The sequence below is a fragment of the Trachemys scripta genome, chromosome 4, assembly GCF_013100865.1.
Source record: "Trachemys scripta elegans isolate TJP31775 chromosome 4, CAS_Tse_1.0, whole genome shotgun sequence".
NCBI classification, from domain to species: domain Eukaryota; kingdom Metazoa; phylum Chordata; order Testudines; family Emydidae; genus Trachemys; species Trachemys scripta.
This window is the reverse complement of record NC_048301.1, coordinates 111,994,507-112,007,663: the sequence shown is the minus strand read 5'-3', so window position 1 is coordinate 112,007,663 and position 13,157 is coordinate 111,994,507. Positions and strand designations below refer to the sequence as shown.

The 13,157-nt window shown below is 44.9% G+C and overlaps 1 protein-coding gene across 1 annotated transcript in view; it reads left to right on the top strand.

The window, feature by feature from the left end:
* Positions 1–573: 573 nt before the first annotated feature.
* The window catches only part of SCT (secretin), a 14,638-nt gene continuing 2,054 nt past the window's right edge, over positions 574–13,157 (top strand). Inside the window, exons 1-6 of the mRNA XM_034769777.1 lie at positions 574–627; positions 3,406–3,502; positions 5,323–5,427; positions 7,382–7,486; positions 9,715–9,855; positions 11,470–11,589. Coding sequence (XP_034625668.1) covers positions 3,414–3,502; positions 5,323–5,427; positions 7,382–7,486; positions 9,715–9,855; positions 11,470–11,589 — 560 coding nt within the window. The 5' untranslated portion in view covers positions 574–627; positions 3,406–3,413. The remainder of the gene's footprint in view (positions 628–3,405; positions 3,503–5,322; positions 5,428–7,381; positions 7,487–9,714; positions 9,856–11,469; positions 11,590–13,157) is intronic.

The window sequence follows — 13,157 nt, the reverse complement described above, 5'->3', positions numbered from 1 at the left end:
CAACTGCACGCATACATTTTTCCAGCTCTCAATTAGGTTGTTTGCCTCCACAACTCCTACGGGGAGGGTGTTCCAGAACCTCACCCACTGTGCAGATACTGAATCTTGACAATTACTTAACGCAAATTATTCTAATATATGTCCAATATCAAGAGCGTTCCTTGTATGTATACACACACACACACACACTCTCGGCTATTTGCAAACAAAACTCTAACAAAAAGAGGAAAAACTGTATTAAAGCCCCATCAAGCAGGTAGTTAAAGCTAGGAGAGGTCATGCTGGTGACATTCAAAACCAATTAGTCATTACTGATATCATCAGTATCAGTCCAGGGATGTTTGTCTGACAAATTAGTTTTATTATATGCCCGAAACAGGAACCAACATACATTGGCAAAATGGTCAATCAAACCGCTGTACCTACCTGTTTGAGTTTACAATGCAATTAAAAATACTTTTCAGCCAGGATATCAATGCCATTAATAAATGTTACTCTCATTTCCATCTTTACCTAATTTAGTGCACCTGATAAGGGCTGAATATTTATAGGGGATGCAGGCAACGATGGATTAGTGGCACATCGCGGGTGTGAGAGAGTGAAGAAGCCCTCCGTGAACATAGCACCGTAAGTATTGAAAATCTATGCTGATATTTGTTAATGGTGCTGAATGGGAGGTGAACTAGACAGAGGGGCACATTTCTCATGAATCTCAATGTTTTCTCTTTCTTTGCAATGTAGAATATGGTTATCCAGTGGCCCTAGCTCATGATTTTTATTCCTCCTGGTTATATTAAGAGAATAATGGGTCAGCTGTTAAAAATGAATGTTAGGTAAATGAAAATTCTTCATGTGGCAGGGCAAGAGAAAGGCAGTGAGTCAATTCCAAAAATCAGGGGTTTAGAGAGGGCTGAAAAATTTTCTGACCAATAGCAAGATTTGTATGCATGCAAAGAGGCGAAGAGGCTAATGACATCTGATCCTTGTTTGTCAACTTCTCACCAGTCGTCTCTGTGCCTTCTTCCATGGGGCTCCCTGTGCAGAGTACAACCTCTCAGACCTCATCTGCAAGGCCCCTCTCCTCTGCACATGCTGTGTTGCTTATGGTGAATTAGTTCGTTTGCATATATGTTGCATGCAAATTGTCCATTGTCCCTGTTCTGTTTGGTTCTCTCTCCTTCTCTCTCTTTGGATAGTAAACTCCTCAGAGGAATTGCAGGGGAACCATATTCTGTCAGAATACATAGTTCTGTCAAAACTGAAAACTAGGTTGATTTAGCTGGAATTTTGTTTCAGAAGAAAAATGGGGCAAAAGTTCCAACAATGTCCCATTTTGACATTTTCAGAACAATACATTTTGATTTTTTGTTTTGAAGGGACTTTTTGGTTTGAATTTTTTTAAATTTTGTATTATCAGTTTCCTTCAGAAACAATTTAAAAAATGTTTGGTTTTCATTCTGATTCGGAACAAAGCCAAATTTCAAAATCCTTTGTGAAACAGAACTTCTGTCCTCCTCACAGCTCTCCTAGCAAACTGGATGCTACCTTAAGTAATATCTTTCATACTGTGTGCTCAGATTCTGATATGAGCATCCAAGCATGAGGACCCTGAATTCTGCAGAAGTATTCTGCTGTTAGCTCTCACACACACAGATATGCACTGAGGGTTTTGAACCCAAGACATTTGGGAGAAAATTATGTGTGTTATTTTGAAATTTAGGATCTATTTCTTTGCAAGCAGAAAACCATGATATCTTTGATCTGGATAGTGATTTAATTTATCTATCCAATGGCACCACAGTACCTGAGCACATCACAATCTTTATTTTTCCTCAGCTCACCTCTGTGAGGTAGAGAAGTATTATTTGCATTTTACAGATGAGAACAGCGGCACAGAGAGGCGAAGTAATTTGCCCAGGTTCACATCAAGAAATCAGTGATGGAGCAGGGACTAGACTCCAAGTTTCCCAAGCCCTAACCGCTTGACCATCCTTCCTTTCTAAACACCATTGATGAGCAATGTAAAGTCTAGATTAGTGCATGTGTCTACTTCCTTTTTTGTAAACACTTATAACAAGGTACAGAAAGAGACGGGGGAACGTTTCATGGGTTCTATGTGAAAGTCCCACGTAACGGTGAGATATGGACATAATTAATAGAAAGTGTGCCACATGGCACCATTCGCAAATCAATAAAGTTGTGAAATCACCTGCAGTGCATAACGAGTACAGCTCAGGATGGCGACAGCCGGAGAAGCAGGCTGTAGAAAATAGGCATACACAAGGGGAATGGGCCACTGCTTATATATGAGAGAGACATTCCCATCCATGAGATGTGCAGTAAGCTAAAGGAATTTGTGCTCATGGCATGGGCTTCGGAAAGGAGCTGTTTGGGTGTCTGCTGGTTCAGGGGTGATCCTTCTAACTGGAATTTAGTGAAGTTGAGGTATTCTTTCTGTGGGATTCTGGGGAACAGGGAGGCCAGTACATATCTGGCCCGCTTAGACAGAGCTCACTGAAAGGAACCTCTCATGTACTAAGCACTCACTGCAGGCTGCCACTGTACACTTCCTCCTTCTCCATTCCATCAGCATGGAGTAGAACATGCTTCTCTTCCCACTACTTTCCTATGATCTTGCCTTCTCTGAGGGATTTGTCCTTATTTATGCTATGGCTACACCCCAATGTCCATAAATTATCTCATGCGCCAACTGCAGGTGATCATCTTTCAGGGTTTTTTTAAAAAATTAAACAGTACATATATAAACATCTGCCTGAAGATTTTCCTTGAAGGTACAGATGTTGAGACTGGCTACTCACCCCTTTCTAGTGTCAAGTGGATGCTTGCACACGGCTATGAGCACTGGCAAGCCCCCAGCTTGTGTGGATGAATTATAGTGTTGCATATACTTTTTTGCCTGACAGTTTGAAATATTAGACTTGGATTTCTATAGGTATTTTGACAGCTGAATGTAATCAGTGGTGGTGAATTATTTTTTTTTAATCCTCCCATTTCTAAATATAAATTCATCCCTGGAGTTTTGAGTTAGATCCAGTTACAACAGAGTGGGATTTGCTCCATTGTGTTATGCCCCAGATGTATTACCAGTCTAGTCATTCTATATTGCACTGAATCCCAACATTAAAACATCCAAACTGGTTTCACTGGGGCATACAGAATACAAACAGCTTGTAATTTACTGGCTGGGCAAATTATTTGGGTCTGCTCATCTTTTACGTTTCACAGACTGCTCTCTCTGTTGGCAAGAACTGCCTTATGTCATTACAATGGTGTTATTAACGTAGCAATACAGTAATATCTGGTGCTGTGCAACCGGTAAATTGTTCCTAACAAATAACAGGGTCATTCATTTTACTGCTCACAAAACCTAGTGCTTCATTTCAGGAGACATCATGGCCTCCCTGCTGACTGGACTCTGGCAGCTAGTTATTTCTGTGGTTGTCTTGTCTCAGCTCTCAGCAACGCTTCCTGCTCTGGAGAGGTAAGAATCCTTTTGGGACTCCATTCCCCTTCTTCTTTTCATGCCTTGCTGTTCTAAGGATCCAGGAGCTAGAAAACTAAGGTCTTGTCTACATACAGAAGTTGCAACTGTTTGTTTTTTTAACTGATTTGGTTAAACCAGTGCAAGTTTTTGTATAGACACTCTTATTTTGGCAGTCAGAACAGAATAAGCTAAACTGAAATGACCCATTCACTCTTCAACCAATTTAAGTGCCTACACACAAGTTTGCATCAGTGTAACTAAATTAGGGCTTGTCTATATAGCGAAGTAATGGGGAAATTAGTACAAAATAGCTAGGGTATTAATTTAAAGCACAATAGCTATTCTGCGCTCGCTCCCTGTGTGCATACTCTTATTTCACGCTAAGAGTGCCTTTGTATAGATTAGTTTAGTTTAGTCCAGCCAACTGCTGACAAAACATGGGTGCCAGGCCCTCAGCCGGGGTAAATCAATGTGACTTCACTGAAGTAGAGCCCCTGAGGGTCTTACCCTACAGCCCCTGAGGGGTGATAGTATGTGCACATTGGACATTTCCTTACAGTGAAACATCCATTTAACTGAGGCGTGTTTTTTGTTTTGAAGACGTTCTTTGCTACACCAAGTACCATTACCTGATTTACATAATGCCATAGCATGCCAGGTACTTCATTAGACCTGTAGGCATAGAGATCCTTGCCCCAAAGAGATACTCTAGTGGCCCAATCTTGAGAATCCCCTCTCTCTCAGGCATAGGTGCTGGAACTAGAGGTGTGGGGTGAAGGGGTGCTGCAGCACCCTGTGACTTGAAGAGGTTTCCATTATATACAGGGCTTACAGTTTCGTTCAGTGGCTCTCAGCACATCCACTATAAAAATTGTTCCAGCATCCCTGCTCTCAGGTACTTATATGTACCCTATTACCCTAACACCTCAGAGTCTTTGGTGTATTTCTCCTCGCAGCACCCCTGTGGAGATAGGACAGTACCTTCCCCATTTTACAGATGGGGAACTACAACACAGAAAGGCTAAGCGACTCACCCAACATCACACAGGAAGCCTTGAGGGTGTTTGTCCCTCCTTTTTATAATTTCAGTCCCCCTCTTGAAAAACATTCCCAGCTGAGACCCAGGCCACAAACAGTCTGTGTGGAAGGATATTCCCTGTTGGTTTTTAAATCACCTGTTTGAATTTCCTTTGTTTTCCCTCCCTGCTTGATGACTCTGTTTACTGCTTAAATGGAAATTCAGGCAAGCTCACATTCCTTTGTTTAGGACAGACCTGACTTCTGCCTGGGCAGTGCTGTGGGGTTTGGAACATGTGTTAATAACATCATACAGGGGGATTTATAACTTCACACACAATGTTGTCACACTCATTTTACCAGGACAACTGACCAGCAGATTATGAGTTTTCAAATGATACCTCACAAGGCATACTTTGTAGAAAGATTACTACACTAGTGTGTAGGGTGTGAACACAGGGGTGTATTCCATCACACATGATGATGGGCCGGCTCTTCTAAATCTAGCTAGAAAGGAACATAAGACATTTTTATTTTCTAATTAGTTTAAAATATATTTAAATCTTTAAATATTTGCTCCTTTTATGTTTTGAACCTTTGCCTTTTTACCCTCCTTCCCCCACCCCTACTTGGAACGCTCCCATTTCCCATTATGGGCCAAAGTAATTATGATTTCTATTAATGGCTAGCTATGGTCCTGCCTCCCAGCTTCCCCCCTCTCCCAAAGGGATGGTTTTAAACACCCACCCCATCCAAAGCATGGCATTGCGCCCATTATGGTTTTCTGTTCGAAACTCCAGGGCTCGGAGACATGCCGACGGAGTATTTAACAGTGAACTCAGCAAGATGAATGAAAATGCCTATGTGCAGAAGTTAGTCAAATCTCTCGTGGGCCTCAATCAAAGGTAAAAAATACTGGTTCTTCCCTGCTTCGTTCTGTTGTGACCCGTGAACTCCAAAGTGTAAAAAGATCAGGATGAGCCTCAAAAAAAGAGACTATAGATTGGGTCTAGAGAGCAAGCCAGTCAAATACTAGCAAGCAAACTGCCTGGCCTTCTCTGGAGCCTGATTCCAAATCTGGGGCCAGATCCTCAGGTGCACCTTGGGTTCCTGAAGCCAGCTCAGGGCTGCTGTAACTGGCACACACTGGAATGGCCCCCCCTAAGGGGCTCTTAATGGTCCATTACTTCCAACAAGAGGGGGGCTAGGAGCGAGTGGCATAAAGCCAGCTAAGCCACAGGTGATTACCTTCCACATGGGAATCCCCAACTGCTGTTTCAGGGCAGCTTCAAATTCTCTAGATGAAATCTTTGGTAGCCTGAGCAGCCCAAAGGGGAGCCAGCATGGGTCAGAATCCAACCCTAGCGCTTCAGGGACAAACCCTGCCTTGCATGCAACCAGGTCTGACTCTAGAGAGCTCATTCATCAGCCCTGCAGCGCTCACTCAGGCATAGCTCCCTCTGAACGCACTGGGAGGGAGTTTTGCCCGAGGAAGGCTGGAATAAGGACATCCCCTATCCCCTTGGGTGTCTATGCCAACGGAGGCGTGGTGTGTCGCTGTACACTTACAATTCCAAGCCTGAGGTAACAAGGGAAAAAGCAGAGACAGTCTGCTGCCTTCTCCTCTTCATCGCATGTAAAACTAAGGGGCTACATCATCACTCACCCAATGTGCCTGCACACCTGGGGGGGAAAGGTTATCGCTTAGAAGGGTTTCTTACCCTGTATGTTCCTTGGGGCAGGGACCTTTTTATTTTTGCTCTGTCTGGGCAGTGCCTAGCACAATGGGATCTCAGTCCATGACGAGGGCTCCCCCATGGGCTGAGCTGAGCTGGTGTGAAGGGGGAAGGGAACTGCTCTAATGGTGTAGTCCGGTAGCGAGCAGCTTCCTCCTTGGACAGGGCCGGCTCCAGGCACCAGCTTCTCAAGCAGGTGCTTGGGGCAGCCGTTCCAGACAGGGGCGGCAGTTCCAGGTATTCGGCGGCAATTCGGCGGAGGGTCCGTCACTCTGCCTGGGAGTGAAGGACCTCCCGCCGAATTGCCGCCGTAGATCGCGATCGCGGCTTTTTTTTTTTTTTTTTTGGTTTTGGCTGCTTGGGGCGGCCAAAACCCTGGAGCCAGCCCTGTCCCTGGAGCAAGTCTGAGAGTCGCAATTCCCTCCCTGGTGTGCTCCTGGGCCAGCACAGCTGCGCACGGCCACTTACCCAGGGCAGGTGGTAAAGTGACGATCTAGCCCAAGGTTTGTACCTTTATACAGATGCCAACATTTCAAAGCTATCGTTAAGGGACAGGGGGAATCGACACACCATTTAACTCCCTTGAAATTCATGCAACTAGATGATGTTTTTGCCAGGCCGTTGGCTGGGGTGGCAGGTTGGGGGGAAGGAAACAGCACCGCTATTTAAAAAAAAAAAAAATCATCCTTTCTAAATATGAACAGCTGGCTTGATCATAGGTCATCTAGAGTTAGCCATATGCCAGTCTAGAACTGTTGCTTTTCAGTTACCTACATCAGTGCATAATTAATGCACACAAGAAAGGCAGCTTGTCTCTCCTTTAAGCTCTGATCCTGTGGGTCAATCCCAATTAGGGTGACCAGACAGCAAATGTGAAAAATCGGGACAGGCGGTGAGGGGTAATAGGAGCCTATATAAGAAAAAGACCCAAAAATCGGGATTGTCCCTATAAAATCGGGACATCTGGTCACCCTAATCCCAATACACAGTGTTGGGAGCAGGAGCCTATCTAAGCAGGAAAGGCCCAGATGTGCAGCAATTACAGATGTAATCCAAGTCCCTTAGAACAGAGAGAGCAGCCTCAGGGCAGGCACATTTATTTTCTCTCTTTCCCGAAGCGCAGGTACCAGAGGCACTCTGATGGCATGTTCACCAGCGAACTCAGCAAGATGAGAGGAAACGCTCAGGTTCAGAAACTAATCAAGTCTCTGGTGGGCTACAAGCGCAGGTAACAAATATATATATACTGGGAAAGGAAAGTGACTTATTGGCAATTCAACCTGTCACAGGCGTCAGCTTACAGCTAGAAAACAGGTTTCAGACTGTCTGTACTGGCCTAGCTTGATTATCACTTCAAAGGTTTTTTTTTTTTTTTTCCCTCTCTTAATTAATTGGCCTCTCAGAGTTGGTAAGACAACTCCCACCTGTTCATGCTCTCTGTATGTGTGTATATATATCTCCTCAATATATGTTCCATTCTATATGCATCCAAAGAAGTGGGCTGTAGTCCACGAAAGCTTATGCTCTAATAAATTTGTTAGTCTCTAAGGTGCCACAAGTACTCCTGTTCTTCTTTTAGCTAGAAAACAGGGACCCAGAAAATAGAGTGAAGGTGCCCATCCTCCAGGGAGAGAGAGCAGTGTGTACTTCCCGGACTTCTGAAAGCTTCAGACACCAGAGCTAGCTCTGTATTGTTCCCTGCCCACTCACTACTACTGCTGAGCCTTCCTTGACTGCCTGTGTCTGATGTACAGTCACAAGCATGTAAACACCTCTCTGCAATATGATCCTGCCCACTTGTGTGTTATTACAGGCAAAGTTGGTAGAATCACCTATTAAGGTTGCCCAACACATCTCATCATAAGACGTGTGTGCAGTCACAAGAGAGAGATTTTTGTCCTGAAGAGTTTACAGTCTAAATAAGCCAAGCAGATACAGGATGGGTGGGCAAACAGAGTGAAATGACTTGCCCAAGGTCACATAGTAGGTCTGTAGCAGAGCTGGGAACAGAACAGAGGTCTCCCAAGTACCCGTCCAATGCCCTTTCCATTGCCCTACCTGTCAAGTCTTGCCTTTTATATCAATTTTCATCTACAGAGGGCAGAGACTCTTTTTCTATCAGCCGAGGTGTTGAGCTCCCGAGCTCCCCCTGAAGTCAGTCAGGTCATGTGTGTCCATGCAATACCTAGTGCAATGGGCCCCAATCTAAGTAAGGCCTCTAGGCTCTTAGTACAATACAATCCACCCCTGCCCCATCCCTGGGCTCTAGCAAATAACTAGATCACAAAGATCAATGGAAGCATTAAGGCCTAATTCAGTCCTGGCCCTTTCCTCAAGGAAAGAGCCTCTTCAGATAACAAAATAGTTCCTTCCCATGTGCCATTTGATCATCTAGTCTGACCTCCTGTATAGCACAGCTCATGAAATTCCACCCAAATACCCCTCCATTGAGCCCAATGACTTTCATTTCCTGTAATGCTTTGATTTGACTAAACTGTGGTGTGCCACAGGCAAAGAACAGGGGAGATTGAGGTGCACCATTATCTGAGGCCCCTGCAATGGCAGGGAATTGATTGGGTGAGATGTGCCCACATGATCCCATCATGTGACCCATACCCATGCTGCAGAGGAAGAGAGGCAATATTGAGAAGCAATGTTTTCCTTCAAACACTTGCCTTGACTTCCAGCAGTGCGGAACACCTGCAGCTCCCACTAAACTCCTTGGGATTTGCTGGATCTGACCCCTGGTTAAAAATCAGGTTAATCTCGGTAAAGTCTGAGCTGAATCAACATATTGGCTCATTGCTAAACGATTCCATAATTTACTGACGCAGACCATTACCGGTGATTTTTAGGGCACCCGAACAAACCAATTTGAATTAAAATTAGTTGCCTGAGTTGAGCAGGATACATGTTTATCTTAGCTTGTTACAAAGATAACATTCAGCACAACGATTGAGCTGAGTTTTGGCATGCTTTATGCTGTTTTACAGCAAGGGAGATTTAGGTTGGATATTAGGAAAAAATTTCTCACTAGTTTTTTGTCACTTTTTCACAAGGATAATTAAGCACTGGAACAGGTTACCAAGGGAGGTTGTGGAATCCCCATCATTGGAGGTCTTTAAAGAACAGGTTAGACAAAACACCTGTCAGGGATGGTCTAGGTTTACTTGGTCCCGCCTTAGTGTGGGGAGGGTGTGGGTGGAACTAGATGACCACTTGAGGTCCCTTCCAGCCCTATATTTCTATGTAGCCATTCTCACATAAAAGTCAGCCCCTCAGCTGATATAAACCTGACTTCAGTGGAGCTCTGCCAATATACATCAGCTGAGGATCATTGTCTTTAAGAACTGGTACGACAGCAAATGAAGGAGGAATAGTGCAAGAACTAAGTAGGTAAGTAATGAGCAGATTGAAGAATAAGCTTTGGCTTTGTATACTTATACTCTTGTGTAGTAGTGTTCCTGAATCATCTGGACTGGAGGGGCAGGTGGAAGACTCTGGCTTTATTGATCATGCTGAAAATGACTTGGGCTCGAAAGAGAAGCTCACTAAACTAAAGACTTTCCTGCACCACGTACAGAATCTCAGAGGAAGGTAAGGGGAAAACTTAGTATTATTTCCGTACTTTGCTGTACCTTTTTGATATTCCAAAGCCTCAGGCTTGGTCTCTCCACTAAGTAATCCCCATGGACCATACCTGGTCAAGGGAAGGGAAAGGAAAGGAACTCCCATTGGCAGGGCTACTGAGGGACAGAGCAAGCCATCCCTTGGTGTTCTTTTCTCGGGGCATCACTATCTCCCCATCTTTTCTCCCCTGCTCATCCCTGTTTGTGACCATTGACCCATATAGTAACTCTAGCCATGTAAGGATACTGTGCATCTTTCTCCAGAGCTAACATCTACAATGGATTAGGTCAGTTTATAAAGAGATGTTGCAAGATTGAGGCCACTGTTTCCCTGCCTTATCGTGCCTGTTGTGTCAGATGAGGTTATGATAATCCTGGATTTCACTTCCATGTCTCAAATTTCATATTTATGTAAATGTGTCCTGTATATTAGGGGACAGATAAGCCACCCAAAACCAACTCTAACAGCCTCTCTCTGCTGCCACTTCTGTTCCCCAGCTGAGGTGTAGCTAGAGACACTGTCTGGTTCATTGACCCCTAAAGTGCACCTATACGTACCCGAAGTAGATGTGATAGTTTGTACAATACAATCATTAGCATAGCAGGATTCAGCTATCTAACTATAGCCTGTCTTCTGCTAGTGTGCAAGGGAAAGCTGGTCATGGAAGGAAAAATCATTCCTTTTGTTTCAATACTACAAATGAAGCAGAATCCTTCCACACTACACAAGAATGCACTGGGAGGAATGCTGGCTTAATTGTTGAGCATATCGAGCCCCCTACTCCAGCTGGCTAGTACATATACTGCCCTCAGCAGCCAGGAAGGAGATCAGAGCACAATTTGCCCCTATTCAGAGGATCAGCAAAGTGGATTTTGGTTGGAAAGGAAGCATCTACCGGCATTGCCGTTTGTCTTTGCTGTATTGGCTTCCTCTCCCTAGAACAGAACCGAGCTTCCAGAATAGCAGCAGCAAGTTATTTAAAGGCCCAAAATTTTTTGCCCCAGAAAATTAATATAATTTTCAATGGCACATGTGCCTTCACCTATGTCACCACTGCAATAAGCCTTCACACCCAGCTGCAGCACATCCCATCAATAATCAGGCAGGGAAGTACGTGGGAGGTCAGTTGATATGTCATCAGAAGTCACTGCTTCTACATGTCACAACTTCAGCCTAGCAGGAGGTGGCAAGGCAACCCGTGCCAATCTGTGAACACAATGGAGTTAGCCCCTGTAATGCTATGCTTACTTGCAGTATATTATTCAGCCATTAAATGTCTCTGTGCGCTATACAGTGTTCCAGGCAGCATGTTCCAGTGTTCCAGGCAGCATGCAGTCCTTGCTAAATAAGTGAGCCAAAACTGGGACTCAAGCTTGTTTTGTTTGTGTCAGTTGTTGTAGCTATTTTCTTTACTAAACTTCTCTGGTTTAAGAAACACTAGGGTGCCATATATCATGACATCTTTTGAAAACACAGAAGGAAACAGGCTGTCACTGAATATTAAGATACAGGGGAATCAGTGTAACCTTCAGGATGGCATGGGTGACATTAACAGTATTCTTCCCCCCTCCTCCAAATCAGTGATGAGGTGGACGGCTCTGAAGGATTAATCCATACAGATATACCAAGGACACGTGAAACCGGCAGCTCTTACGATGACTTTTGCTTCATGTGGTTATACCAGAGCTTTCTGAATGATAGGTATGTACGGTTTGTTTCTACTCTATCAGCAAGAATAATCACGGTACTTCTATGGCCTTCATTATCATAGCATCTGAGTGGCTCCGGAGCCGCACGTGGCTCTTCAGAGGTTAATACGTGGGTCCTTGCATAGATGCTGACTCCAGGACTGGAGCTACGGATGCTAACTTTCCAATGTGCAGGGGGGTGCTCACTGCTCAAACTTCTGCTCTGTCCCAGGCCCTGTCCCCTCTCCACCCCTTCCCCCAAGGCCCCTGCTCTTTCCCCCAAGCCTCATCTTGCCAAGGCCTGCGTGTATGAGAGGTTGTTTGCATAGGGATCAGGGACAATTCCATAGCTGAAACACAAGTCAGCATGTAGCTATCACCATAGAAATGCACTTAAATTCTATGCAATTCTTCAGGATAATTCTGATGTTATGCTTATGGAGATATAAGCGCATACAAAACTCTGTTTCACCTTCTGACACTTACCTATCTTTGAGATCGATGGCTAAAAAAAAAACCCTGTATGAGGTAGTTATTAAAACTAAATAACATGGGGGGAAATAAAATATTTCTCTGATTGTAGAGAGGCTGGATCTAACATTCTGGACCAAGCCATCTTCTTTTTCTTGTAGAAAAGTCTAACTATTTTAACTCAATTTCTATACCATCTTTATTTAGTTTTTCTGAATTTGAAATATTCTGAGAGTACGTCTACACTACCCGCCGGATCACGTTTAGTGTAGACGAGATAAATCGATCCCCGATCGCTCTGCCGTCGACTCCGGAACTCCACCACGGCAAGAGGCGGAAGCGGAGTCGACGGGGGAGCGGTGGCCATCGATCCCGCACCACGAGGACGCAAAGTAAGTGATTCTAAGTCGATCTAAGATATGTCGACTTCAGCTATTCTCATAGCTGAAGTTGTGTATCTTAGATCGATTCCCCCCTCCCTCCCCCCCAGTGTAGACCAAGCCTATGTCAGGTCATTCTTATTTAATTTTTAAAGTTACTGGCATTGCCACAAAGGTGGTCTCATTTTTTTTCTTATTAGCATTTAATCAACCATCCCAGTCCCCTTGGGAGAGGGAAGGGTGGTCTTGTGATTAAGGAACTGGACAGGGACTCAGGAAATCTACCAGGGGCGGCTCTAGGCACCAGCAAAGCAAGCACGTGCTTGGGGCAGCCCATTTGCAGGGGCGGCAGGGATCCAGCATGGGAGCTGAGAACCAACAGGGGGCCCTGGGAGCTGTAGTTCCTTGGTTAGCTCCCTGCCTATAGAGCCAGCCCTGGAGCAGGGAAAGAACTACATTTCCCAGCATTCCCTTGGCCACTACCAACAGGAAAGAGAGAGAGGGAGTGAGGTAGCTGAGACCTCATGCTGCAGCCTGCTATGAATGGAGAGCTGCACTGTGAAGGGTAGGGATACCATATTTTAACATTCAAAAAATAGGACACTCCACTGGGAGGGAGGGTAGCCCCACCCTGCCACCATCCACCCCCTCCGACTGCCCTCCACAGAAACCCCAACCCATCCACCCCCCCCTGCACCCTGTCCCCTGATCACCCCCTCCCGGGACCCCT